The 25,485-nt window shown below is 35.9% G+C and overlaps 1 protein-coding gene across 50 annotated transcripts in view; it reads left to right on the top strand.

Moving 5' to 3' along the window:
* The first annotated feature begins 3,875 nt into the window (after positions 1-3,875).
* The window catches only part of TTN (titin), a 238,064-nt gene continuing 216,454 nt past the window's right edge, over positions 3,876-25,485 (top strand). For 47 of the 50 annotated variants that reach the window (XM_041403560.1, XM_041403559.1, XM_041403554.1 and 44 more), the window contains exons 1-21: positions 3,876-4,085; positions 6,130-6,233; positions 10,322-10,525; positions 11,171-11,458; positions 12,206-12,294; positions 12,392-12,633; positions 14,340-14,625; positions 14,871-15,023; positions 15,499-15,618; positions 16,635-16,772; positions 17,502-17,639; positions 19,815-20,090; positions 20,204-20,323; positions 21,401-21,676; positions 21,933-21,998; positions 22,500-22,758; positions 23,284-23,344; positions 23,459-23,671; positions 24,387-24,529; positions 24,787-24,992; positions 25,111-25,341. In XM_041403560.1, the coding sequence (XP_041259494.1) occupies positions 6,143-6,233; positions 10,322-10,525; positions 11,171-11,458; positions 12,206-12,294; positions 12,392-12,633; positions 14,340-14,625; positions 14,871-15,023; positions 15,499-15,618; positions 16,635-16,772; positions 17,502-17,639; positions 19,815-20,090; positions 20,204-20,323; positions 21,401-21,676; positions 21,933-21,998; positions 22,500-22,758; positions 23,284-23,344; positions 23,459-23,671; positions 24,387-24,529; positions 24,787-24,992; positions 25,111-25,341 (3,600 nt within the window). In that variant the 5' untranslated portion in view covers positions 3,876-4,085; positions 6,130-6,142. The remainder of the gene's footprint in view (positions 4,086-6,129; positions 6,234-10,321; positions 10,526-11,170; positions 11,459-12,205; positions 12,295-12,391; positions 12,634-14,339; positions 14,626-14,870; positions 15,024-15,498; positions 15,619-16,634; positions 16,773-17,501; positions 17,640-19,814; positions 20,091-20,203; positions 20,324-21,400; positions 21,677-21,932; positions 21,999-22,499; positions 22,759-23,283; positions 23,345-23,458; positions 23,672-24,386; positions 24,530-24,786; positions 24,993-25,110; positions 25,342-25,485) is intronic. The other 3 variants (XM_041403519.1, XM_041403521.1, XM_041403525.1) reach the window with 3 other exon arrangements.

Raw genomic sequence — 25,485 nt, 5'->3', positions numbered from 1 at the left:
ATGTATCTATTAAATGTTAAGGACTGCCTCCATGTTAGGTAAAACTTGTTCCCAGTACAATGATGTTAATTACTGCTTTGTGGTAGGAAATGAAACACTTAATCAGTATGTTCTGTGCTCTGGGGGCAGGTTTTGTTAGTAGGACCTGCTCTCTCAAGTGGAGTGTGAGAAGGCAAATATTTCTCTTTTTAACTTGTTCCATATACATAAATGTATAAGGATTATGCATAAAGAAGTAATATACAAGGAAATCTTGTCAAAAGCAACATCTGTAAATTTCCTTAGGTATTTCAAAGGAGATTATATAAGTGACTGCTGTCAAGATGGAAGTTAGTGAATAGGAACCCTGATAATGTGCAGTTTCCAGAAAGTTCTTCCCATATGAAACAGATAAAGTAATTTCAAAACTCACTTACTGCCTTAGTTTTGTTTTCTACTTTGGAAGCAACTGAAAGTGCCTTCTCCAGAAACAATTTTTTGTAAGCAGGTTTTAGTTTGCATTGAAAAAGATTGAGGTATCTTGCGTATTCAATTACAGTGGCTCAGATAAGCACCTGAAAAGGCAGCAGCCTTTCAAAAGCCAGTTGCAGCACACAAACATGGATATTCTTGTGCATACAATTCAATTAATAGCCTGTGTTTAAGGTTCTAAAATATTTGCTACAAAGTACTGTTTATAGTATTAGCAAGGAAAGAGAAGCTGATAAGGGTGGTGGAAATTTGATTTAGGTCAGGATTTAGTGGTTTAACAGTTTAGAATTTTTTAGTTATTTCTAAGCTTAAAGAAAGTGGGTGGGAGAAGGGAAAGTAATTTTTTTATAAAGTATGCTTGGAAAACTGGAAATTAAACAAGAATATAATATATAAATATATTTTGCATTCTGTTTTGTTGGTTCTATAAGGACGTAGGACAGCATTTTTTCAGTGAGAAGTTTCATGTGAAGTTCTATTTCATAACTCTCTTGGTTCACATAATTGATCCGAGGAGGGAGTAAAATGAAAATAGTAATTGAAAGGAGATATAATAGTTATTGTATAGGAAGGAACAGAAGTGAGAATGAGGGAGACAGCAAAAATGGAAGGAGAGAAGGGAATGGGAAAGGTACTTGGTTTTCTTACACAGTTTGCAAATTGGTATTTGTAGATAGACTAAGGGATCAGGAAAGAAAGCAGGATTTATGGTGGCACTTCAAATTTTAAGTGTTCAAGAAAGAATGAATTTTGTCTTTAAACTCTGACTAAAGTCTTCAGCTTTCAAGGCATCTTCATGTGGGCCTTATTAAAGCAGCTCCATGGACCAAGGATTAGGATTATTATAATTAATCAAAGTGATTCACACAGAGACTGCAGGTATCCATACCACAATGTTTCACTGTGTTAAATATCACCTGCTACTCCTGAAATGTGTTGTGGCCTGCAATGTACCACATGTGCTAAACATTGGCAATATAGAGTTTATATTTCAAGCAGTAGCAGACTGAAGCAGATGTTGAAATTTTCATAACTATCCCCAATTTAAATCTCTTCCTGACAAAAAAATCTTTTTCATTATCCAGACCTGATTTTTGTTTGATGCTGGAGCAAAGAAATAATGTCATTTTTTACCAGCGGTGTCTTAGCTACACAATAAGACTGAAGTCATTCTTCTGATTTTTCTTGTGGGTACACTATGTGATACAAAACATGCAAAAATCATGTGATATCAATGTGACAGAAGGCATGAATAAGTAATTCATATTTCCTTGAAGATGAGATAAACAAATATTCCACTGTTCTGAAATTTCATTTCTGTATTTAACGCAAAAAGTTGACAACATATAAACTTTTGTTGAAATGGAAACAGATCATTAAAAGCAAATGTAAAAGTTAAAAAAAGAAGGAACCTATTTTTTTAAAATACAATTTATTTGTATTTGAATGCAGGAAATTTTTTCCCTTGTAACTATTATTGTTATCAGTCATTGACTTGATGGAAATAGAAACATATGAAGTTCTGACCATCTCAAAACTTTAAAAGTGATAGGTTTTATATTTCTGTCGTTCAAAAATGATCATATGTTCATAAACTTTTAAAATTTTTATTTATTTAGACATCATCATTAAGCTGGCTGCATTTTTTAAGTTTGCAAACACTAGCCTGTGTTTTTCTTCAAGTTTGATTTTTACTATTTAAGTGTTTAACTAAAATAGAAAAACAACTGTTTGCTAACTTAGCAGGCCTCTGTTTAGAAATAGAAATTTTATACCTTTTACACAAGTTTCTTTGGACATTTTATGTCTTAATACAATCTAGATTGATCTCTCCCTCATTGCATAGAGCTGCATTTGCTGTCATACTGTCTTGTACAGAATGACTTGGCTCTCTGAAATCGATTTGCAACAAGAAATTGAAAATGAGCCGTCGTGCTCTGACTTTCAGCCACGGTGAGAGTTCAGGTAGTACCAGTGTAGGAGACTGCTCCTCCAGTTTGTGTTGCTGTTGCTACTGCTGCATGCCAAGAGTAGCCATGAAGTTGCCACCTTATGGGATGGATGAATTCACTTTCAGATCAAATTTCTGAAGTTATTTTATGAGATCGCAGCAATATGTCATTTCTTATTTCTTCCAGATCTGCAAACTATAACACTAGGACTCCCTTGCAGGAATCATAGCAGCGAAACCCTCTCTCTCTCCTTGGCAATTTCTGCCTCTCTTGCTGGAGGTTTCCCTCAGGTTGTTTTCAAACACAAGCGCAGCTGATAGCACAAAACTCCAATCTGTGTTTACTTATCTGGGTGTTCTCAGGGAGGTCCATTTCGATGTGGAACTTTGTAACCACAGACTGAAGTCCTCGTTTTACCAAACCAGCTAGGCACCTGCTTGCTTTTAAGCAAGCAATTCTAAGCAGTCTTATGTGCCAGTTATGTGCTTAAAGAGTTTGCTAGATAGGTAAGAATAGAGCTAGGCAGATGAGATGGTGTGGTAAAACACCTCCCATTCCACCCATAAACAAGAGTTGTCTTCTAACTCTGATGTCTGTTTCAGAAGCCGCCTCTCTAAAAGCACAATCAGCCGCTTAGTGACAAAGCTGGGCTACTGAAGTTCATAAACCAGTGGAATAAACAATATGGAACAGTGTACTGTTCCATATTGTTCTGAGGTCTGCACAAGGCCTACACAGGTCTAGAAAAAAGCTGTTAGACTTAAAATCTTCTTTCTTAAAAATGACAGAATTTGTCTGTGTTAATTCACTTCCACAAAATTTGTGTTTCTGCACATTGTATGCTACTGTGTGTTATGCTGAACTGCTTGGAACATCCAACAGGAAAATTATGAAGGAAATAAAAACAACCCTAGAGAATGAAATCTATATATTAACAAACAAAATTTTACAATTCAAAGTTACAGGAAAAAATAGTTTAAATGGTTTATGCTAATAGAACAAGTGCAGCCACTTGTCTGAGCTCAGCTTACTTATTTAGTCTGGTGATTGACATATGCATTTGGTGTGGCTTCTTGGATGTTTTATAATGAAAAAAAGTAAGACTGAATCTCACTTGTCCATATGCCTTGCTAAAATGCTTTTTATTGCTTTCTTTGTCCTGTGATTATGAATTAGGAAATTTACAATGTAAACTGCACTTGGTAAACTATATTGAATTATAAATCAAAAGCCTTGTAACGGCTGAGGCTTCCTTAGTGAATCCCTTTTGTGCCTCCAAAATTAGCATTGTCAATCAAAACCAACAGGTGGTGTATGGTTACAGAGAGTGAATCCCCTCTCACAAGAAACTTTCTTTCAGGAAACCAATCAGAACTGGCACCGACATGATGAGGCAGACGTGTCAGCAGAGCTGGGGTATATAAAGCGAAACAACTATGTTAGCACTTCTGAGCAGTCGTGCATTCCCCGCCTCGCCTCGGGTGTAGGGATTGCAAAAAAACAAAACTACACTGTCAAGACTGTGTAGTTTTGTTTTTATGATTAGAGGCTCTTCAATTCTCATGCTGGGATTGTCTAAAAAAATCTTACTCTGGATAAGGACGTCGTTCAAGAAGATTTCGTTGGGCTTAGCCCACTCTTGCAGGCACTTTGAGAGATCAGGTTAGTAGCATGTTTCTGCTGGTGTAATAAGTGTTTTATCAGTCATTAATAATTCTGATATAATCTATTATTTATAAATTTTCTCACGGGGGTTTTAGATTTCAGGGTATAGACATGAAACACTTAAATTCTCTGTCAAGGTTATAGCCTTAATTTCTGGAGTAAGCTTTGATAACTCTCAGCAAAAAATGGTTTTTTTCCAGTGTATTTTATTGATAAAGACTACATAAATTAAGCTTTTTAAAGTGCATGGAAACATGTGCTTAACTTAAAAACTCCTTTCTCTTGGGAGTGTTCAAGGTTATGCTGCTGAGAGATAAACTGAGAAGCTCCAAGAATAGCTCTGATAAAATGCACATGGTATCAGCTAAGTGCTGATGACTTTTTAAGGAAAACAACTGCTAAGGTATCAGTTACATGGCAGCTCTGGAACACTTGTCTGCTGTCATTCATGGCTGTGAAGGTTATTTCTGGAACATGACATTTTAGATGCATACTTTCAATTCTAATTATACAAGAAGCCTTATAAGATCAGATCTTCATCACCAGAATTTGCTTGGACAATGAAATATGGAAACTTTGTGGGATCTCAGTGGAAATTATCCTTAATTAAATTATTTCTGATCTCTTCTGGAAAATACATATATATATATATATATATATATATATACATGAGTTTTCATGATGTTTAATTGTATTTTAAAACTATTCCCATTTATTTTAGCTGAGCTTCAAAACATGGTCATAACTAAACCTGAAAATCCCAATTCAATACCCAGGTCTGCACTTATGCTCTTATTGCATGTATGCATCAGGCCTTGATTTCTATGAAGGAACCCATGTAACGAAGAATTTTCACCCCTGTGAGAGGTAGAATAAATTTGATTCATAGTGATAGAAACTTCACTTTCTCCTTTTTGAATTTAAGCTTGGGACTGTCACAAAATCAGGCACAAGAGCCAAAGTTAGAGGGAGTTAAGATGTAAGTTTGCCTTGAAATATTGTGGGATTTTTCTGTTTGTTGATACCAGATATATTCTGAGTGAAATTTTTAATGAGAAAAAATGTAACTTTAATGGATGTATGATAATATTAAGAAGATAATAGCTACCTTTTTAAAAACTGCACAATTCAACATCAATTAATAAACAGGTCATGCAAATATAAAATATCAACACACAAGCCTTTCTAGTGGCAGTGTGTTGTTTCAAAGTAGGATCTTGTGGCATAGCAAGAGAAAGCAAACTTTCTTTCAGATTTCATATGGCTTTGCAGTTGTTCAAGCCATCAGTGTCAGTGGCTACTTTATATCCTAGCTCACATTTCGAAGGTGGCTGTCTTTCCATATTCAAAATTCCACTGAGATATTCTCTAAGAAAGAGGAGAATTTTATCTGCATCTTTAATGCCAATATACTTCTGTAAAGTGAAATTATTCACTACTCAGAGTGCTTTTAAAATAGAGTATTTTGGTATTTGTTGCATTATTGCATTATTAATAATGCAACATTTATTATGTTATTGTTAATAATTTAATAGTAATGCATTATTTGCATTATTAAGCTAAACACCTTGTAGACTTCCACATTTCTTTCAATTGCTTTTTAGTGACCTATTTGTCTTGTCACTGCAGAATGCAAATATTTTGCACCACCAAAATATTTTTTAAAATTACCCAGGGTAATTTTTCCTGTCAGATAAAACAAGCTAGTAGACAAAGACAGGCAGCCTGAATGACCTGTGGAAGGTCACACAGTGAGTCAAGCAGAATTTTGTCTCCTGTTGCATACTTGCAATACCAAAGCACAGCTCCACTAAATAGAATGGTTTCCCATCCAATGCAGCCAAGCATGTTCCAAGAGTAATTTGCCGTACGAATTTGTCAAAACCCACAATCTTTTCATTTCACAAGGTCATTCTGATTCAAAACTGAGAAGAGTAAATTCAGAGGATAGTTACATATATTCTTAAAGTCTTGCAAGAAGTGTGTGGGTATAATAACATTTCACCATTGATGTCTAATGATGGGGTCTTTTTGCTTGCAGAGTGCCTGTAAAGATGACGACGAAAGCACCAACATTTACACAGCCGTTACAAAGTGTTGTGGCACTGGAGGGTAGTGCCGCAACCTTTGAGGCTCATATTAGTGGTAAGGTTTTGATTCATTCTTCCAAGATTTGTTCTTGTTTAGCACTAATTTCTCTTCTAATGTTTATGCTAAGAAAAATGATGACACTTTTCATAGATCATAATCTGGTATGAATGGGTAAAGATGAGTGCTGAAATACAGATATATATCCATGTCATAGAGTGCTGAACAGCTCCTTTAAATATATATGCATAAAAATACACACTGTGCTAATAAGGGAACTTCATGTGGCTGCAGAAAGGATAATCTCATTTGGATGATGACTGGACAGAATTAGAAGTCAGGGTACAAATCAGGGTTTATGCTAGCTCTTCCAAGAACTTTTGTTAAGCTTTACTGTATCTAAGCTGTATTTCTGCTTCCTGTGCCCTCAAATTTACTTAATTCCAGAGTTCTAAGATGGGGATTAAAAGCACAAAATCTAGACCCAACTGGCCACTGAAGAGGGCAGAAAACCCTAGTTAAGCTAAAAAATAGATGTGTATGGTGATCATGATGTTAGCACAAGGCTGGATTAACATAAATTACCTGTTCAATTTTAAGATACCACGCAATTTAAAGGATACTTGATTTCTCCAGGCTACATACTATTCAAACACCCTATCTTGTGCAAAACACCAAGCAAACCCCTGAGACAGCATTACCAGGGACCCAACACCCTGTTCTAAGAGTGTCTCTGACCTCGCCAGTGACTAAGGAGAAATGACATGTGTTCCTGCTGGTGGAATTATATTGTCTTACAGTCATTAGCAATGTGATGATCCACATACCATAAAGCACTACTCAGATGCTCTGTGACAGGTGCAAACACATGATCTGTGCAACTATAAAGATCTCTGACATCTATGGTCCATGTATTTCATACCTTAGTCCCTTTGCATGACACAAGCTCACACAAGGTGTTTGAACATGTCCTGCAGTCTCCATCTGTGACATTTTTTCATGCCATGTTCTATTCTTCAGTTAATTGCCCTGATTTTCTCTTCTTGCCTCTGCACTGTAAATTTTCTGTGTTTTTTTTTTTTTTTGCTTTTACAATACTCATTATTATTATTATTATGAATACCTAAAAATATAACCAGAAAAAGTTAGGAGGCTAGTATTATTATTCAGTGTGATTTTGGCTAATTTCATTTGTGTGATATTATGGAGTACTGGGAGGGGAACTTTATTTCTTACTAAGTGAAGATACAGCAGTATTTCTAATAGTATATGCCATATTTGTATGTTAGTTTCAAAGATCTTGTGAGTCAGCCTCTTGTTAGGTTTTTTTCGGCATTGTGAGAGTCTGGTGTATCCTTCCTGCCCTAAAAACATCCTCCTGTTTTGAAAGATCTGACAGTGGCTTGGCATTTAGTTTTCAAGAACACAAAAAACAGAAAAGGTTTTTACTACACCTAATTGCATAAATAAAGGACTACACAGCTTCATCCTACTTTAATGTCTACCCTTTCTAGCTGGAATGAATTATTGTGCGTTTAAAAATCAGATTTTTTTCTCTATCTCTAATTACACTGGTCTATACAAATCAAGTATTAATACAGAGCTACAGTTCAAATGTGAAGAGCTCAGTTAATCTAAGAGTATCAAGAAGAGCTTAGCAACCACCTGAGATGTAATTTTGCCATGTGTAAACTAGAACAAATGAACAGTGCTGCTGTATTAGAATGTGAATTAAGTGTCCCATTACAAAGGGATGATATCAGATGAATATACCCAGCACGTAACAGAAAGCACAGAACACACAAACCCTGTTATTAAAAGCAGCAAATGCCAGAGCAGCCAGGACGCTGTCACAGGGGGAGTCCTACTGGGTCACCAGTGACTGAGTCATGAGACAAGAAAGTCAGAACTGTTGCTGGCATTAGAACTGTGCCAAGCTCATGTCTCCACAGTACTGATCAAGTTTGAGTTTTTTCATAAAGAATTAACCTGTGCACTGCTTACCTTTCTTGAGCTGGTATTTTCAGGTATTATTCAGCACAAGACAGCCTTTACATAGAGCTTGTTTTTGAAAGCAGCACACAAATCATACACAAGTTGGCAGTCCCTCACACATCGTTGTCAGGACAATCTTATTGAATCCAATTACTTAAGTGGTGAATTTGAGGCACTACAGGTCGATTTTCTTCTTTTTGGTATTAAAGTTCAAAAAACCTGAAGGACAGTTTAAAAACGAAAAAGAATTGTCCTAATCATTTGACAGTCAAATCATAGTGTATTTGGGACATGTAGAAGTAAAACCCTACTCCATATAGACTGGGCACATATATCTATAATCCAAATTAGATCTTACCTAGCTCTGTGACCTGGGATTAGCAGAGTACTAGTAAATTTGTGGAGTTGAGTTTTAAATACAAACTTGGGCTCAGATTTCTAAAATGGCTTCTAGCTTTGGATCCCTTGTACACAGCAGTTTGAGACATCAAAATAGACTCTATTTTAAAAGTGCAGGCCTTTTTCCACCTGCCACAGAAACTCCCATTTTTGTTAATCATCATATAATACCACTGCAAGAAAATAGAACTTTTGACAATGTTTCAAGAAATTCACTACTGAGGACATGATTTGGGAGGCTGCCTGGCTTAAAACATTTTTAAACTAATTTTCACAAATATTGAAGACACATAGTTCTGAATTAAATCACTGGTGTCTGCTGCATACTCTAAGTTTATGATGATAATGCCCAAGTTGCCCTACACCAATAGCACAAAATTGAATTATACCATCCCATCAGGACTGTTTCATAACTTCCATCTGTGAAATTAGCAATGCTTAAATGTACTTTTACCCTTTTGATTTCTAATCCTACCTAAAACTGTCCACATTTTCTTTCTCTGTGTGTGTTCTTGTTTTATGTTTCTCTAAATATCAGTGCTTTACTGTGAATAACATTTTAAACTTTCCTAACCAAGTCTGATGGGACTGCAGTGAACCAGTGAAGGCCTCAATCTACATATCAGCTTCTCTTTCACTTTAGTCTCACACAGTCATTTTCCTTGCACGTCAAATTCCCTAATAATTTATTCCATTAGTAGGAAGGATAATCTAGAAAGGAAGCAGAATTCTGTGCACCTGGGATTTTCCAAACCACAGACATTAGAAAGAGGAAAATTAATTCATCTGTAAATGCAGTCTCAGATCTCATTGCTTAGCCCCCATGCAGTGCAACTGGTGATTTGGGTTGAGTGGAGATATACATGAAGTGAATTTGGGAGGATTTTAATTTTGAAGAAATAATGTTTTAGAACTACAAAAAAGACTTTGAGCTGAAACCATCTCCTTAAATTACCTGTTATCCTTATGTGGTTCATATAAGAATTTTACATGTTCATTGAATGGATTTAAGTTGCTCAATAAATTTGGCTGAGCAGAACACTGAGAGGAGAATTTCTGCAGGCAATCTAAAATCACCATTTAAAACCAAAAATCAACTGTCATTAAATTGAATTTTTCTGACCCAAAGACTCTTGCTCATGACCCTGACAAAAAAAAAGTAATGTTATTTGCGCAACTGTTGATTCTAGATGACTGCTGTTGATCAAACTCAAAAAATTCTAGAAAAAGAAATTAAAACCCCCAAAACTTTGCTAGCATCTGATTTTAATGTCTAGAGCAGTTACTTGTTCTGTTGCTTCATTTTCTAAAGCCATAGTAGTTTTAGAACATATGCTTCATTTGGTTGGAAGTACTGATCTTTACATTATCTCCAGACTATTGGAATGGATAAATACATTAGCAATAATCAATCCTACTTAGATACTAGCAAATACATTTCAAAAATACCTCACATGAATTAATTCATCCTCCTCATGAATTTGATTAACTTCTATTTCTTAGTAAGATTGCTAAACACTACAGTTTTCTCATTATTCAAGTGATTACTAAATGCAGGAGCCAGTGCAGCTGCTCTATCGCTCTATGCATTTTAGAGACCTTTCTAAAACCAAATGGCTTTGCCACTGTGCCACTGGGCATAGATGTGTGCTTATGGCATTATTCTCCACCACAACTGTGTGTACATGCTAATTTTTTATGTCTGGCATTTCATAATGTCTTCATCTCCATTTCTCTTCCTTTTTCTGTAGGTTTCCCAGTTCCTGAGGTGAACTGGTTTCGGGATGGCCAGGTTCTCTCTGCTGCAACTCTGCCCGGTGTGCAGATCTCGTTTAGTGATGGCCGCGCTAGACTGGTGATCCCCACCGTGACAGAAGCCAACAGCGGGAGATACACTGTGCAAGCCACCAATGGATCTGGGCAAGCGACTAGTACTGCTGAGCTGCTTGTCACAGGTACGCAGCAGCTACAGAAAAACACCTCTCCCTGCCTGCTAGCAGTCTGAGGGAGTGATGGAAGAGTAACACATAAGGAAATAATTCAGATTTCAAGTACATAATCAGCAAAAAATAGCAAACCACATTCCTTTTCCTAAAGCAGCATAGTACTCAGCATGTGTTCTCACCTGTAATGTCTAACAGTGTCCTTTACATTTTAACTGTGTAAAGTTTAATCTTACAAACTCTTATTCATGATTACAAGCTTCTGGCTCAGCCCTTATATGTGCAGCTCCTTATGGTCTCTCGTGCTGGCTACATTGAAGTTGATCATAAGAGAAAGGATGTTCTTCAGGATGGAGCCATTAGTGATATCTAATGCTATCAATGATATTTAACAGAATAAGTCACATAAAGTGCCATACCAAAAGACTGTGCTTAATGCCTATAGTTACAAGCAATGTATCTGTAATTCTAGAAACATTTGCAATCATAGGTGTAATCAAAAATAATATTTTGAATGTTTCAGAAGGTACTATCATCTGTCAGCATGTGGATAAGAAATAGACCTCACACACTTCTAGTAATGAAAGTATATAGTACTTGCCATTCTTTTTAACAGACACTATTGTTTTTCTATTTACTTCTTCAATAAAAATGCAGCTGCAACAGCACCACCAAACTTCTCACAACGACTACAGAGCATGACTGCAAGACAGGGAAGTCAAGTTCGACTTGACGTGAGAGTGACTGGAATCCCTACACCTGTGGTGAAGTTCTATCGGGATGGAGTAGAAATTAAAAGTTCCCCCGATTTTAAAATTTTACAAGAAGGAGACCTTTACAGCTTAATAATTGCAGAAGCATATCCTGAAGACTCCGGCACCTATTCCGTAAATGCCACAAATAGTGTGGGACGTGCTACTTCAACAGCTGAATTGCTAATTCAAGGTAACAGAGCTGAAGATGCAGGCCATGAAAATCAGAGCATTAATGGTAGTGGTGAAATATGCACCACTTCATTGCAGTTATATCAACAAGTTACTTTATAATTTCTTCCTGAAGAATTATTAACTTGCTGTAAAAAAAGCAATGTTTTTGAAATTTGCCAAATATTTTTGTCTGAGATTTAAAAGGACCTTTTCTCCAGAATGGGTCTTCTTTAAGCAGAGGATATAGTTGATGGAAAAAGTGTGGGATACCTTGACTTGTTCTCATTTTGGTCTGTAAATCTGTCAATCAGTTTTATTTGTAAGTTGGCTTTGATAGAATAGATAAATTAGACTGCATAGCTGTACCTAGTCTTGTGAAGGAGGCTGGTTCAGATGAAGACAGTTCTTAGAGAATTGTGGCAGGGAAACATGCTACCCAGAGCAGCCTTGCTTGGATTTCACCTCAGTCAGGCTTAGATTCTCTGTGATCATTTTAGATCCAGGATTGATATGAAGAATCTACAATGAATGTATTTTGTTTTGCTTTGTTTGAGTTTTTTCTAATGACTTGGTAATGCAGTAACATTGTTTCAGCTGTTTTCCCAATTATCTGTCTGTAGATATTGAAGGTAAACCAGATGGTTGTTTAATTATTTTTCTGTTGTATATGTAAATTTCTATATAATTGGAGTTGACCATTCATTCATTTCTCTGTTTGTTGATTGTTGCCATATGCAATTCTGCTGACTGTTTTTTCTTTCAAAAGGCGAGGAAGAAGCCGTTCCTGCTAAAAAGACAAAGACAATTGTTTCGACTGCTCAGATTTCACAAACAAGACAAGCCAGAATTGAAAAGGTATAATTTTCAGAAACAAAGCAGGTATGGCTAAAATGTGGAGGATTACTTCTACAGTCCCTCACCCTAGTTTTCCTTTTCGTGTTTTTCATTGTAGAAGACTGAAGCCCACTTTGATGCCAGATCACTTACAAGTGTTGAAATGATTATAGAAGGTGCAACCACCCAACAGCTCCCACACAAGGCACCTCCACGAATGCCTCCTAGACCTACATCCAAATCACCAACCCCGACAACTGCTGCAAAAGCACAAATGGCACGACAGCAATCACCATCGCCCGTTAGACAATCACCATCACCTGTAAGACATGTCAGAGCACCAACACCTTCACCAGTAAGGTAAAATACTATTATTTTGGGTAATATTGCTTTTGGAATCACTTTTGCATATAGAAATAATGCTGTAGAATGAGAGCACAGTATGAAATGAAAGAATGCACCTACTTATTAATGACTGCATTTATTCTGATGGTGAGCTGTAACATGCTATATTTGCCACTGCTATAGAAGTGTGGGTTACCTATGTAGATTTCTATCCCTGTTGTAGAAAATCCCATTTGATTGCTCTACATAGAGCCAAAATAGCACTCACAGCTCCGTTTCATAATGAAACAGAAAAAAACAGTCGAGCTCTTGATTACTTCAGATGAACAGAGAAAAGAGCAATGACACTGATGAGTGGCAAACAGAATTAAAGGATATGTAAAAAAAAATTGAGCTCGTGTTCCACGTGTGTGCTGGTAACAACTACAGAAATAATATTTTGAAAGCAGGCAAGCTAAATGTGATTATGGAAAAATGAAGTTTATCTCCACTGTGTAGAAGGTCTAGAGAGGGAAAGTGAGTGATTTGAAGAGCAAGGCTCCTGGTCTGGGAGACACCATGAGGTCTGTGCTGAGGGGGCAGGTAAAGCAGAGTGTTTTGAAAGTCTTGTAGTTTCAGTATCCTGAAGCACCAGCATCATGGAAGGAATGTCTTCAAGCTGAATGCTCAGAAGAACCCCATTTAAGTTGCCAGAGTTGGGTGTGCTGGTCAATTTTATCCCACTAATACTAACATGCAAGGACAGAAATAAATGGATCAATAGCAACTATTAGTAACTTAAAAACTGCATAAATGAGAAAGGAATTCAATAGCGACATCTAGAGCACATACAGAACTAGAATTTTGCCCTCCCATGCTAGTCAGAACCCTTTTAGACATACAAGACGTTATAAAAAACTAAATCTAAAAATTAATATGATGTTGCTGCCCCCTACTGCTGCTATTTGTTAACGTTCACTGGAAAATACAGCATAAAAAATTCCACTCAAAGAAATTCTAAGTTAGAAAGCCTGTTTAAGAATTTTGGAAAATGCTTTAAAACTGTCTGCTAGGATTAGGACTGAATTTTTGGAACATCAGAGTTTAGAAACTAGCACTTTCCAAGTGGATATAAACTATTGTGTCTGAGATCTGTAAAGGTAAGTGCAGGGAAAAATATTAGGCACTGATGAGAAATTTGCCTGGATTATGGGTACGTAAATGGATGACACATGAAAATAAGACATCATACAGAAGTACATCCAGTTGTTTTGCTAGGTGGTTGCCACATGACATTTTTCTCCAGATTGGTCACAATTATGGTTTTGTCTCTCAACAGAGACGGGCCCATGAATGTATGGTGAAGCTTGTGAGCCTTTTGTATTATTCCTATTAGAAGAATTAGGGTAGAGCAAATGCAAAATCATTTTTATATTTCAAATATATTTGGCTGACTAAAATTTCTTTTGCCTCTTGTTCCTGTTCTTTTTTGGAAACTAAGCTACTACAAAGACATGTTGAAGTTCTGAGAATGGCAACAGTTAAGCATAATGTTTAAAAAACATGTTAGTGCAATTTACAAATAGAGCCTCTCAAAAGCCTTTCTTAAAATGAAACTACACATTACTGGAGATACCCTGTATGGGCAGTGAGTTCAAATTCAGGCTGAAGTTGTTTATATAATTATCACTCTGTGGCAGTAGATTAATGATATTGTTACTCCTTTTTTTTAAAAAAAATAGGTCAGTTTCTCCTGCTGGGAGAATCTCCACGTCACCTATTAGACCAGTGAAATCTCCATCTCCAATCCGTAAACCACACGTAGTGACAACAGCTGGGGCTGATGTCCTTCCTCCTTGGAAGCAGGAAGGATATGCTGGAACCATGGAAGCCCAGATGAAGGAAACAAGAGTATCTACAAGCACTACCCAAGTCACTGAAGAAAGATGGGAAGGGAGATATGGGGTCCAAGAACAAGTTACTGTTACTGGCACTGCTGCTGGCGAGGTGGCCACTGGTGCTAGAGAGGTAAAGTCTGCTTCTGGAAAAAATACTGGGTTTGGTTTGTGTGGGGTCTCACCACTGCTGGATAGATCTGCTGAATGGAATCTGAGAGGCTATGTGTAAAACCTTGTGTGCATCTGCTGTTGAGAGAGTTCTGCTGCAGATGTGGAAATGCTTATTTGCAACACTCTTGTCTCTGTACTTGTTTTGTGCTTCTTCTGAATGTATGCAAAATATGAAAAAAATGTCTTTTGATGTGACTAATATAGGTGAGAAAGGACAGTGAAAAAACAGCAGCTATTGCTACAGTTGTTGCTGCTGTGGATCAAGCCATGGTGAGAGAACCAGCTCCAGGTGTTGCAGAGCAAACTGCTAAAAGGACAGCAATGACTGCAGTCCACGTTCAGCCTGTTCATGAGCAGGTAGAAATAGAGCACAGACATTCTATGATTTCCCTTTATCCCTTCATCCAACACACAAACAAGGCATGATTCACTGTGAGGAATTAACAAGATATTACCCAGTGGACTGCAAAAGCATGCATACTCATCTAGAACACCCGGACTAAAGGAATGCTCAGGTTCACTTACACCATTGCATTCCATCATAACAGGATTGAACTAATTACTCTTTTTTGGTTTAAGGATGCTTTCTCTGAAAGTGATCCTCTATTCTCTCTTCTCCTTTATTCTCTTAACATTATTCTTAGAATGATGAATTTTTTTTCTCTAATATCTCATTTATAATTTCCCCACTAGAAATAACATAATTCTCCCTTGGTATTTTTCCTTTACTTGAATTACTCTCTTATTTTTCTTTCTCCTCTTATTTTGATGATCACATTTGAAAAATTAATTCTAAGGCTTTGGGTTTTTTTGTTTGTTGTTACAAAATCAGATGAAAAAGGAGGCAATGGTAGTAGTTACCAGTGATAAAGCCACAAAACAAACAGTGATATCAAGAACTAGAGAAGGAATTGTAACTTCACAAGAACAAAGACACATCTCTCCTGAAAAGGTGAATACAGATTGTACCTGAGATTTTCTATGCCCTACCTTGTTCAAAAAATCTGATATCTCTTACAAAAGACAAGCCTATGAAGAAGAAAAATGAGATACTGTTATTATTTGTCCCATTTATATATGTTCACTCTTTCAGTTTACACTGCCATCTTTTTCCTGTCTCTTCTCTATGATTAATCTCTTTCACTTTTTATTTCACTTTCATTTTTAGTTATACCTAAGAATGTGATCGATAGAGTTGCAATAACCAAGACAAACCTCTCTTTTCTCATATATCGTATAGTAATTTACTAGATAGCATTCTTGATCATTTAAAGAATTGAGATGTAGAAACAAGCTCTTAAATTTAGCTGGGGGCCGGGTGTGTCTGTGGGGGGGTGTTCTGATATTGTCTCTGAGCTTGCCATTTGTAGCCTGCTTTGTCTGTTGGCAGCACAGGGGGTCAGAAAAAATGGAGGAAAAACTCATTCTGCATTGAAATAAATTTTGAAAATACAAATGAGTGATTTGAATTCAGATTATTTTAATGTGTGTTTTATCAGAAAAATTGTGATTTAATGGAAGATCATTATAGCCAATGTTACATTTTCATTATAGTAGCAATGTGTGAGGAAGAAAGTGTAACCTCTCTTTAAAGCACTGAGAAACAGAAATCCACCTGGGCATTAATCTGAACTTAACATTTGAAGTCTTGTCAAATGAAAGTTTTGTAAAACTTATTTTTAATATCTTGCATTTTCTTAAAGTGATTTTAATGCAGGACAGTTTTTCTCTGAGTCAATTTTTTTAGCACTGCTTTCAGAAGCAAACCAAGCATTTGTGCAATGTTTTATTATTTTTATGTTAAATGTTTTGTACAAAGTCCGTTTATGTTTTTATTGTTGTTTCCAGACTAGATGATTTCAAAATACAGAATGTGACAGCTTTGCTCACTTTCTATGCTCTTTTCCAAATATAAAATCGCATACCTTATATCTTAAAATAAAAAGTTCCTTATCTGTAAATGTCCAGGTGAGAAAAGAACCAGAGAAAACTCCAGTACCGACAGTAATAATTGCCACAGACAAAGCCAAAGAACAAGAAAGAATAGCAAGAGCTAGAGAAGAAATATCTACCAGACATGAACAAGTGCACATTGCTCATGAACAGGTAAATAAATATTACAATCTTTACTTCATTGAGGTACTCTGGTTTATAAAATTTGTTAAATAACTTTTCTGTCCTTCTTTAAGAAGAGATTACTACACAAAAACTTTGTGAAACAAGGTATTCCAGACCACGTCTCTGCAGGTCCAGTGCTACTGACCTCAAACAGCTCTGTCTGCAGAGGAGTGAGCTGCCCTTCTTACAGATCCTTCGAGCATTAGGGCTTTTATTGCCACAGTACATAGAATTTCATCTGATGCTTAATGACAAAGTTATCCCTGAAGATAGATTTCTGAATATAAATTTTAAAGGTTATTTTTCAGAGTATGATATGTAGTGTGGAGCTTGATTTAATGAAGTTCATATTTGTGTGAGGATTGAATACATCTGTTACACCATATTGTGGAATCACTCAACTGATGGGGTTAGCTATTAAGTCAATAATACTAATTTCTGTGCAAACAGTTTCTACAAAACATAATGATCTATTACAAAATAGGAAGTACAAAGTTTCTTTTCTCATTCAAATAAAAATATATGAATGACTTTGCATGAACTTCTCTCAGCATGTAAGATGGGCTATGACTACAAAGGTATTACTCCAGTTCTGAAATCATGTTTCTTTCTTCTTGATATACGTCTAGAAACATTATCCTGCTTTCCAAAAAAGTTGTGTAATTATGACAACAGGCATAATCAATTACTATTATTTTTCTTTACCATAAAAAATAGATAAGAAGGGAAGAAATGAAACCTTCAGTACCTAAAGTAGTAATTACTACTGATAAACCTAAAGCACCGGTCATAATATCGAAAAGTAAAGAAAGAGTTACCACCAAACAAGAACAAGTGAGCATAACACGTGAAAAGGTGAATAGCACTGTTTTAGCCACATTTGGGTTTTATCCTTTCTTCTTTGCAAACCTCCTGTTTTCCTCAAAAAATACTAACTATACATTTCCAGCTCATTTTTTCTAAGATTATTCCACTTACAAACTTTTAGACCTACTGCTAATTAGACTAAATTATTTCATCTTGATCTTCCTCTCTTGTTTTCATTGCTCATAATTATCTTCTGACTGATGTTTGGAGTGGACTGACTGACTCCTGAGATGCATTTTAACTTTTTTTTTTAATCATTACTTTTATTTAAATAGGTGCAAGGGTATAACAATACTTATCACTATACACATAACACAGAGATGCGTGCAGTGCACAAGGATCTAACCCTTAAATTCTCCTTCCCTGCTCTCATTTCAAAATGTTTTCTCATTGTTCAAATGTCTTTCAAGACTGAATGTAACTGAAACTTTTATTTCTGCTATAAAAACTAGATTTAAAAGGAAGCTGAGAAAACTACTGTAGTTTCAAAAACTGTAGCCACTGCTAAAACCAAAGCACCAGTCACAATGTCCAGAACTGGGGAAGAAATTACAGCCAATGCACTGTTACAATTTGGTTTATCTGAAAACCTTAAATTTTAAGACTACTTTGGTACAACAGAATGTTCTCAAATTTATTCCTGAAAACTTACCCATTCACTGGGATGATTTTTGAGTAAAAGAGTCAGTAGGATTAAGTTTCTAGTGGTTAAGAGGTTTATATCCCACCCTGCTAGGAAATGTCACACTTTAGGCTATAGTCTGATTTCTCTGTGACAGTCTCCTCTCTGTCACTGGCTTTTAAGCAACATTTGCTTAATCAGATTTCTGACTCCGCAATCTGTTTTTCTACTTGATGATTCCTTGTAACTTCATGGTTGTCAGATGAAACAACTTCTCTTTATTGAGGTATGAATTGTTCTTTGTACAAAACAAACTTTAACATCCATTCAGGTCTGTCCAGTCTGTTACTTATGACCATCAGACACTTTTCGGCACTACTTTGTTCTAGTAGTGTTCACACAGTAGGAAAGATCTGCAGTACAATCAGGAACTCTTACATGTGGAAAAATAGCATAGTTGACAACAGCTGTTATTTAAAATCTACCTGCAGTGTAGTACATTCATAAAATACTCTTATAAAATATAAGTAAATGAGTGAAGTGTATAAAATTCACTCAGAGAAGTCAGACTGCTAGGTGAGTTCAATCCCTTGTTATATGATGTAAATTTAGGGCCAAATTCAAGCCACTATAAAAAATTATTTGGAAACTGACAGTAGTATTGAAAAAGAGGTCCCTGTTACCCAAATACTGCTTTAATAAGAAAACAAAATCTCTGTAAAGGATCACATTTTGGTCTCACCTAAATAATTTTAGTTTAAGCTGGTAATGGTTTTAAAAGCAGTATGAAATTATCCATTAGGGGTTTTTTTTTCCATTTGCAAGGCATACGTATCATATGCTCTGTTGCTACATCCAGATCAGTCATGACAGTAATAACAACCTGTAGTAGTAGCCACTATTATCTACTACTGGCTGACTGGGCAGAAGTTTGGACCCTAATAACAAAGTTGACAGTATTTATGAGTTATTAGAAACAAATAGTAGCCCTGATACAAAAACATTGTTTTCAAATTATCAGACATCTCAGTCTCCCTTCTTTTGTAAAATCCTTTAAAATAGATCAGTACTGAATTAACAGCTATATCTGATGTAGAAATTTTTATGGGTCTGTTTCTTAGTAAATACATTCAAAACAGATGCTAGGTGCATTTTTTGCATCCACAAGTTATATGGAGCTGATGAGCATACTTTAAAACTATGTGCACATTTACCTACCTGCATACTCTTAGACAAGTGGACACAAATGTGGCTGTAAAGTATTAAAATTAGTCTTGCAGACACACATTGATATGCATAAAACACAGAAGCACAGATATATTCTTAATGTGCAGAGATAGCACTTAGAGAATATATTTGCATTTGAATTTACTGATTCTTAAGTGTATTTACAGGTGCATACTTTTGATCTTCTCATCATGACTTTCGCAAAACCATACAACCTCTCTTTGGAATATACTCAACATTGTAACTGTTTGTCATATATACAAGTTTTCAATATAATTATGAATATGTTTAAATTCTGCTGATGTTATTTGCAGACTCAAGCTGGAAAAAAGGCTGAAGCTGTAGCTACAGTCGTTGCAGCAGTTGATCAGGCACGTGTTCGATCACCCTGGCAACCAGAACAAGCAGATGAAGCTTATGTAAAGGAGAAAACTTTGGAATATGGTTATAAAGAGCACACTGTAACAGACCGTGGTCCTGAGGTCCCAGCAGAACGTCATGTTGTTACCAAAGAAGTCAAAACAGTCTATGTTCCTCCTGAGAAACATATCTCAGCTCCTGAAAAGCAGGAAGTTCATATATCAAAAGAGGTTAGACTCTTTTTTTGCATTACACTCTTTTCCAGAAACTATGTCCAAGGGAAATCTGTTTCGGTTTAAAGAGCAGCATCACTTTCAACAACTTTTTTCCTTATGTTGTGTAGATAAAAAGAACAACAGAGCTTGAGAAAACAATTCATGTTGAACCGCCACGGCCTCGCACAGCAAGTCCTCACTTCACAGTCTCCAGAGTTGCTGTTCCTAAACCAGATCATACGTATGAGGTAAGCTGAAGGTGTATCCAAGAGGAACAGCATGCTCATTTTCCATAGATCATCCATTCCATTTGGAAAAATCCATTTAGATTTTCCCCCCACACTCCAGTGTGGTACTTCCCCAAGAGAAAGAGTTGTATGCTCCTTGCAGTTATTTTTGTTGGCTTGTTTGACTAATAAGGAGCACTGCTGTAACCAGACTAATTAATTGCTAAAATACAATTTGTTGTTATTATTTCTTATTTAAATAATGTTATAAACTGTTTGAGGATGCAGCTTCAGTACTTCATGGCATACAGTGAAATTGTAGATATTTGTCATGCAAGTTGTATTTTTTAAAGAGCACAAGTATCCCTCTTTAATCTTATTATGGGCATCAGCACACTCACACATTGTTTTTTTCTTCCTTGCTAATTAATACATGCTAAGCTAATTTTTTAAATACAAAAAATCCAGACTGACTGCATAACATGATACCATCAATTTTTAAAGTTATTCCATTTTGCTCTTGGACTCCTTTACATAGTATTAAAATTTTCCAGTTATTAATTTTCTCATTCAAGCATACTTTCTCTCTTCATCTGGAATTAAAAAATTATTTTCCCCCAAATATGATTAAACACTGTTATAAATATTTTTATGTACTTTAAAGAGTTTTTTTCCACCTATAAAAAGATTTTGAAATCTCTTCAGTTATTTTAATCATTGGAAGTTATAGAATTAGTAGTGTTCTTTATTGCAGTCTTAGACAGATTAAATGGAAATCTAAGGCTTCAAGCAAAGAAATGGAGAGAACATTTCTTGTGCTGCACTTAAGAGCTTCTTGACCATGTAAAGATCAAATTCTATTTGAAACAGAAAATATTTAAATGTTAGACAGATCAAAAATAATGCAGGGATATGATATCTCTGGCATTCTGCTACTGCAATCTAAAACTACTCTTTTTTTACATATGGCTTTTGCAGTGTCAAAACTAAGTAACAAAGGAAGCAACTGCTGCATATGCAATCTGCTCAAGAAATGCACTCTCTCCTTTGAAAATAAGACAACAACAAAACTTTAACTCTTTTTCTTCTGTTCCCAAGGTTTCAATAGCTGGAACTGCCATGGCTACTCTGGAGAAAGAGCTGTCAGCTACTTCTGCCGTGCAAAAGATCACCAAGCCTGTGAAACCACCTCAGCTAAAGCCTCATGAAGTCAGGACAAAAGCAGAGCCTGTTGCCCCTCCACAGTTTCCCTTTGGAGAGGCTGCGGAGACATACAAGAGTCACTATGATGTTGAGACTAAAAAGGAGACAAGCATTAAAAGTGAAGCAGTGAGGACAGAACACTTGATGCTGCATAAAGAAGGTGAAGCAAAGGTATGTTTTCAAGCAAATTTCTGTCACTTTGACTGACTTTCATCTTAAAAATATGGAATAGCCTCACTTTTTTGCTGTCTTCTTATCACAGTTTTCCACTTCTAAAGCATTCTGCTGCCTTTTATTTTTTATTTGTTTTATGCAAATCCTTGTTAGGACCTAATATTTACTTATGACATGCAAAGAGTTCATATTACCTGATTTATTTTCTTATTTAAATTATACTTTGTTCATTATTGTCCTCTAAACAACCTAGGTGACAGAAACTGCCAGAGTTCCTGTACCTGCAGAAATCCCTGCTACGCCACCCACCTTAGTCTCAGTAAGTAATTTGTATGTACTGTAGGGGAGTTACAGTAGATTTTCACCCATTCTGTTTTCTATTTTTTATTGCTTAATACCTATAATGCCATAAAAAAATAGCTTTATTTAATCTTTTTAAGTTTAGATCTTTTTAACTTTTAATCTTTTTAACACTAGATTTATTCCGCCATATAACTTATCTCTGATACAAAATCTTCTTGATGTTTTTTATAGTAGTGATTCTTCACATTTATGTCGCATAGTAGGTTGATCTACCTACATAAATATGAACCTACCTTTTCATTTTGTTAATAACAGCAATGTTCAGAGACCCTAAAAGCCAGTTTCATATACTTCCCTTTGGAAAATGCTTTTTTTTTTTTTCCTGCATTCATTGCTTCACAGAGCAGTGTTTTGAAGTAGATGTTAAATTTTCCTTTCAAACAGATCTTAGATATTTGAGTATCTGTTTAGCATTGAAAAGGTATACTGACTGTGATACTTAATTTTTGTCACACAGGGCCTCAAAAATAAGACTGTGACTGAAGGTGAGTCTGTGACTCTGGAGTGCCAAATATCTGGTCATCCTCAGCCTACAGTGACGTGGTACAGGGAAGACTACAAAATTGAGAGCTCAATGGACTTCCAGATCACTTTCAAAGCAGGACTTGCTCGCCTTGTGATTCGTGAAGCCTTTGCAGAGGACAGTGGAAGATTTACCTGCACTGCCACCAATAAGGCTGGGAGTGTCAGCACTTCCTGCCACTTACATGTGAAAGGTAAGTGTATTTATAGAATCATAGAATTGTTAAAGTTGGAAAAGACCTTTGAGACCTTTGAGAGCATTGATTTCAATCAAAACTTCCAAGTTCATCATTAAACCATATCCCTAGGTGCCACTTCTACATGTCTTTTAAATACCTCCAGGGTAGAAAAGGTATTTAAAAGTCAGCCCCAGATGACTCATGGGCTACTTGTTCCTTGCTTGATAACCCTTGACAGCCTAAAGAGACCTAAAGAAAGGTTTGTTTATATTCAAACTAAACCTCCATTGGTGCAACTCAAGGACAGTCCCTCTTGTCAAAGTAGGAAGTTAATAATTTTGTTAACTGTATATTGCTTGTAATGTATCTTGGACATTTAAAACATATGGTTTGAGATGTGTTCTGGGGTTATTAGATAAAAGGGATGTCAGAATATGAGGAAAAGGCTGATAACTACATATTCTTTTTATGTGAACTGAACTCAATGCTTAATGCCTATTAAGGCATTTTAAAATCCACTTTATCAAATTTGCCTTTTAGTTACTGAAGAAACTGAGACTCGAGAAACCATTTCTGAGAAGGCTGTTACAGAAGAGAAACGGTAAAGTTACTTTTCTAAACAGACTGCTCCTATTGCAGTCATTACATTCTTGCATTCTGTTTCATGAGAGCTTCAGACATCAGCTCACTTACCTGCACTGAAATCTTATTTCAGCTATGTGGAGACAAAGGACATTGTAATGGAAGATGTCTCTGCTGCAGCAGAGGAAGTATCGGGAGAACCCATACCTCCTTTCTTCATAAGAAAACCCATGGTACATAAATTAATTGAAGGTGGGAGCATTATTTTTGAATGCCAAGTAGGGGGCAACCCAAAGCCACATGTCTACTGGAAAAAAGGCGGAGTTCCTCTCACGACTGGCTACAGGTACTGTGAATACATTGCCCAAAATCCATCTTAAAATAATTTTTATGCATATTTAATTGGCGATGTCATAATTTGATTTCCTCAGTTATGCTGAGCCAAATAACTTCCTGATTTCTGTGAAATAAATTATTTCTTAATGTAAAATTATAGGCTCATGTCTTAATGTGTGACTTTAAAAGGTCATTAAGTTTTAAAATATAAATATTCAAAAGACTGTAAAAAATATATATATACTCATATGTTATACTTATAAACAATTCAGGAAGAAGTTTTGTATTTGTTTTACTGTGTGTGTGCAATATTTGCATTCTCTCTAGGTAAGTCTTGTCTGTAGAAAGCAACATACTTTCTAGCTGAGAAAAAATATTACATTTGTGGCATTCTTGAAATGATATGATGACCCATACTAGGACAAACTGTGTGCACACAGAACATACCATTATACTGTGTCTGATAACTAGACCTCTGATATTTCAGTACTGGTGTTTGGAACCTATTTATTTCGTGACAACAAAAAGACCAGTTTTCTACTTTCAGCAGGGTTATTTTTCATATGCTACTCTGTATGCTCATTCATTCAGTGAGAATTGCCTGTAAAAGTTTCTCTTTTTGTGCCTTGTACAAGTTAGGAGTGTGTCTAACTGTAACAAAAAGCAAATCAACTAAAAATTCTGTCCAGAATTATAGAGACTTTTTACTTTTATGTTTTCTATAGATACAAAGTGAGTTACAAAAAAGAAACCGGGGAATGCAAACTTGAAATTTCCATGACTTTTGCCGACGATGCCGGAGAATACACTATTGTTGTTCGTAATAATCTTGGAGAAGCTTCTGCAACGGTCTCCTTACTAGAAGAAGGTACATTTTAGATTAAGGAAATGGGAACAATATTTCTTAAAATTAACTTTCAAATGGCAAAAATTATTTTAAATTGTGCTGCAAATTCTTTGCAGCTTAGTTTATTTAGTTCAAGGAACCTAAAGGAAGATCTAGTGGCTCTGTTTCTGCAAGACAAAATATCTGACATCAGGCCCTTGAAGTTTGTACTTGTTTTCTCCATTCAGCCCAGTGAAAACCAAAAAATTTATCAATATTAATCTGTTCTCAATTCTTAGCTGATTACGAAGCCTACATAAAATCGCAACAAGAAATGATGTACCAAACTCAAATGACTGCATACGTACAGGAACCTAAAGTGGCTGAGGTAGCCCCACCCATTTCCTATGGCGACTTTGAAAAAGAGTATGAGAAAGAACAAGCTCTAATTAGGAAGAAAATGGCAAAAGATACAGTGATGGTCAGAACTTTTGTGGAAGAAGAGGTATGTCTATCCCTCCATACTAATTTTGGGTACCAACATTTTACTGTACAAATAATTTATTTGCAAGGTCCTTATTTGACACAGAAAACTAATTTCATGGTATTGCTTTTCTTTATAGGAATTCCATATTTCTTCTTTTGAAGAAAGACTTATCAAGGAAATTGAACTCAGAATTATTAAGACTACCTTACATGAACTTCTCGAAGAAGACGGAGAGGAGATGATGGTTGATATTTCTGAATCTGAAGCTGTAGAAGCAGGATTCGATTTAAGATTAAAGAACTACAGAACCTTTGAAGGGACAGGAGTTACCTTCCATTGCAAGACATCTGGATATCCATTGCCAAAGGTACCCCAAATCTGTATAACTTTTTTTTTTTTTTGTAAAAAATTTGATGCTTTACTTGAAAAAAATCCCTTAACATCTCATTGTCAGACATTCTACATTATGCATAGGAAACAGTGACTTTCAAAAGAAATCCAGTCTTATGGT

Source organism: Onychostruthus taczanowskii, unplaced genomic scaffold, assembly GCF_017590055.1.
Source record: "Onychostruthus taczanowskii isolate IOZ18803 unplaced genomic scaffold, ASM1759005v1 scaffold20, whole genome shotgun sequence".
NCBI lineage: Eukaryota > Metazoa > Chordata > Aves > Passeriformes > Passeridae > Onychostruthus > Onychostruthus taczanowskii.
The sequence above is the reverse complement of the archived record's forward strand: the minus strand, read 5'-3'. Positions and strand labels throughout refer to the sequence as shown.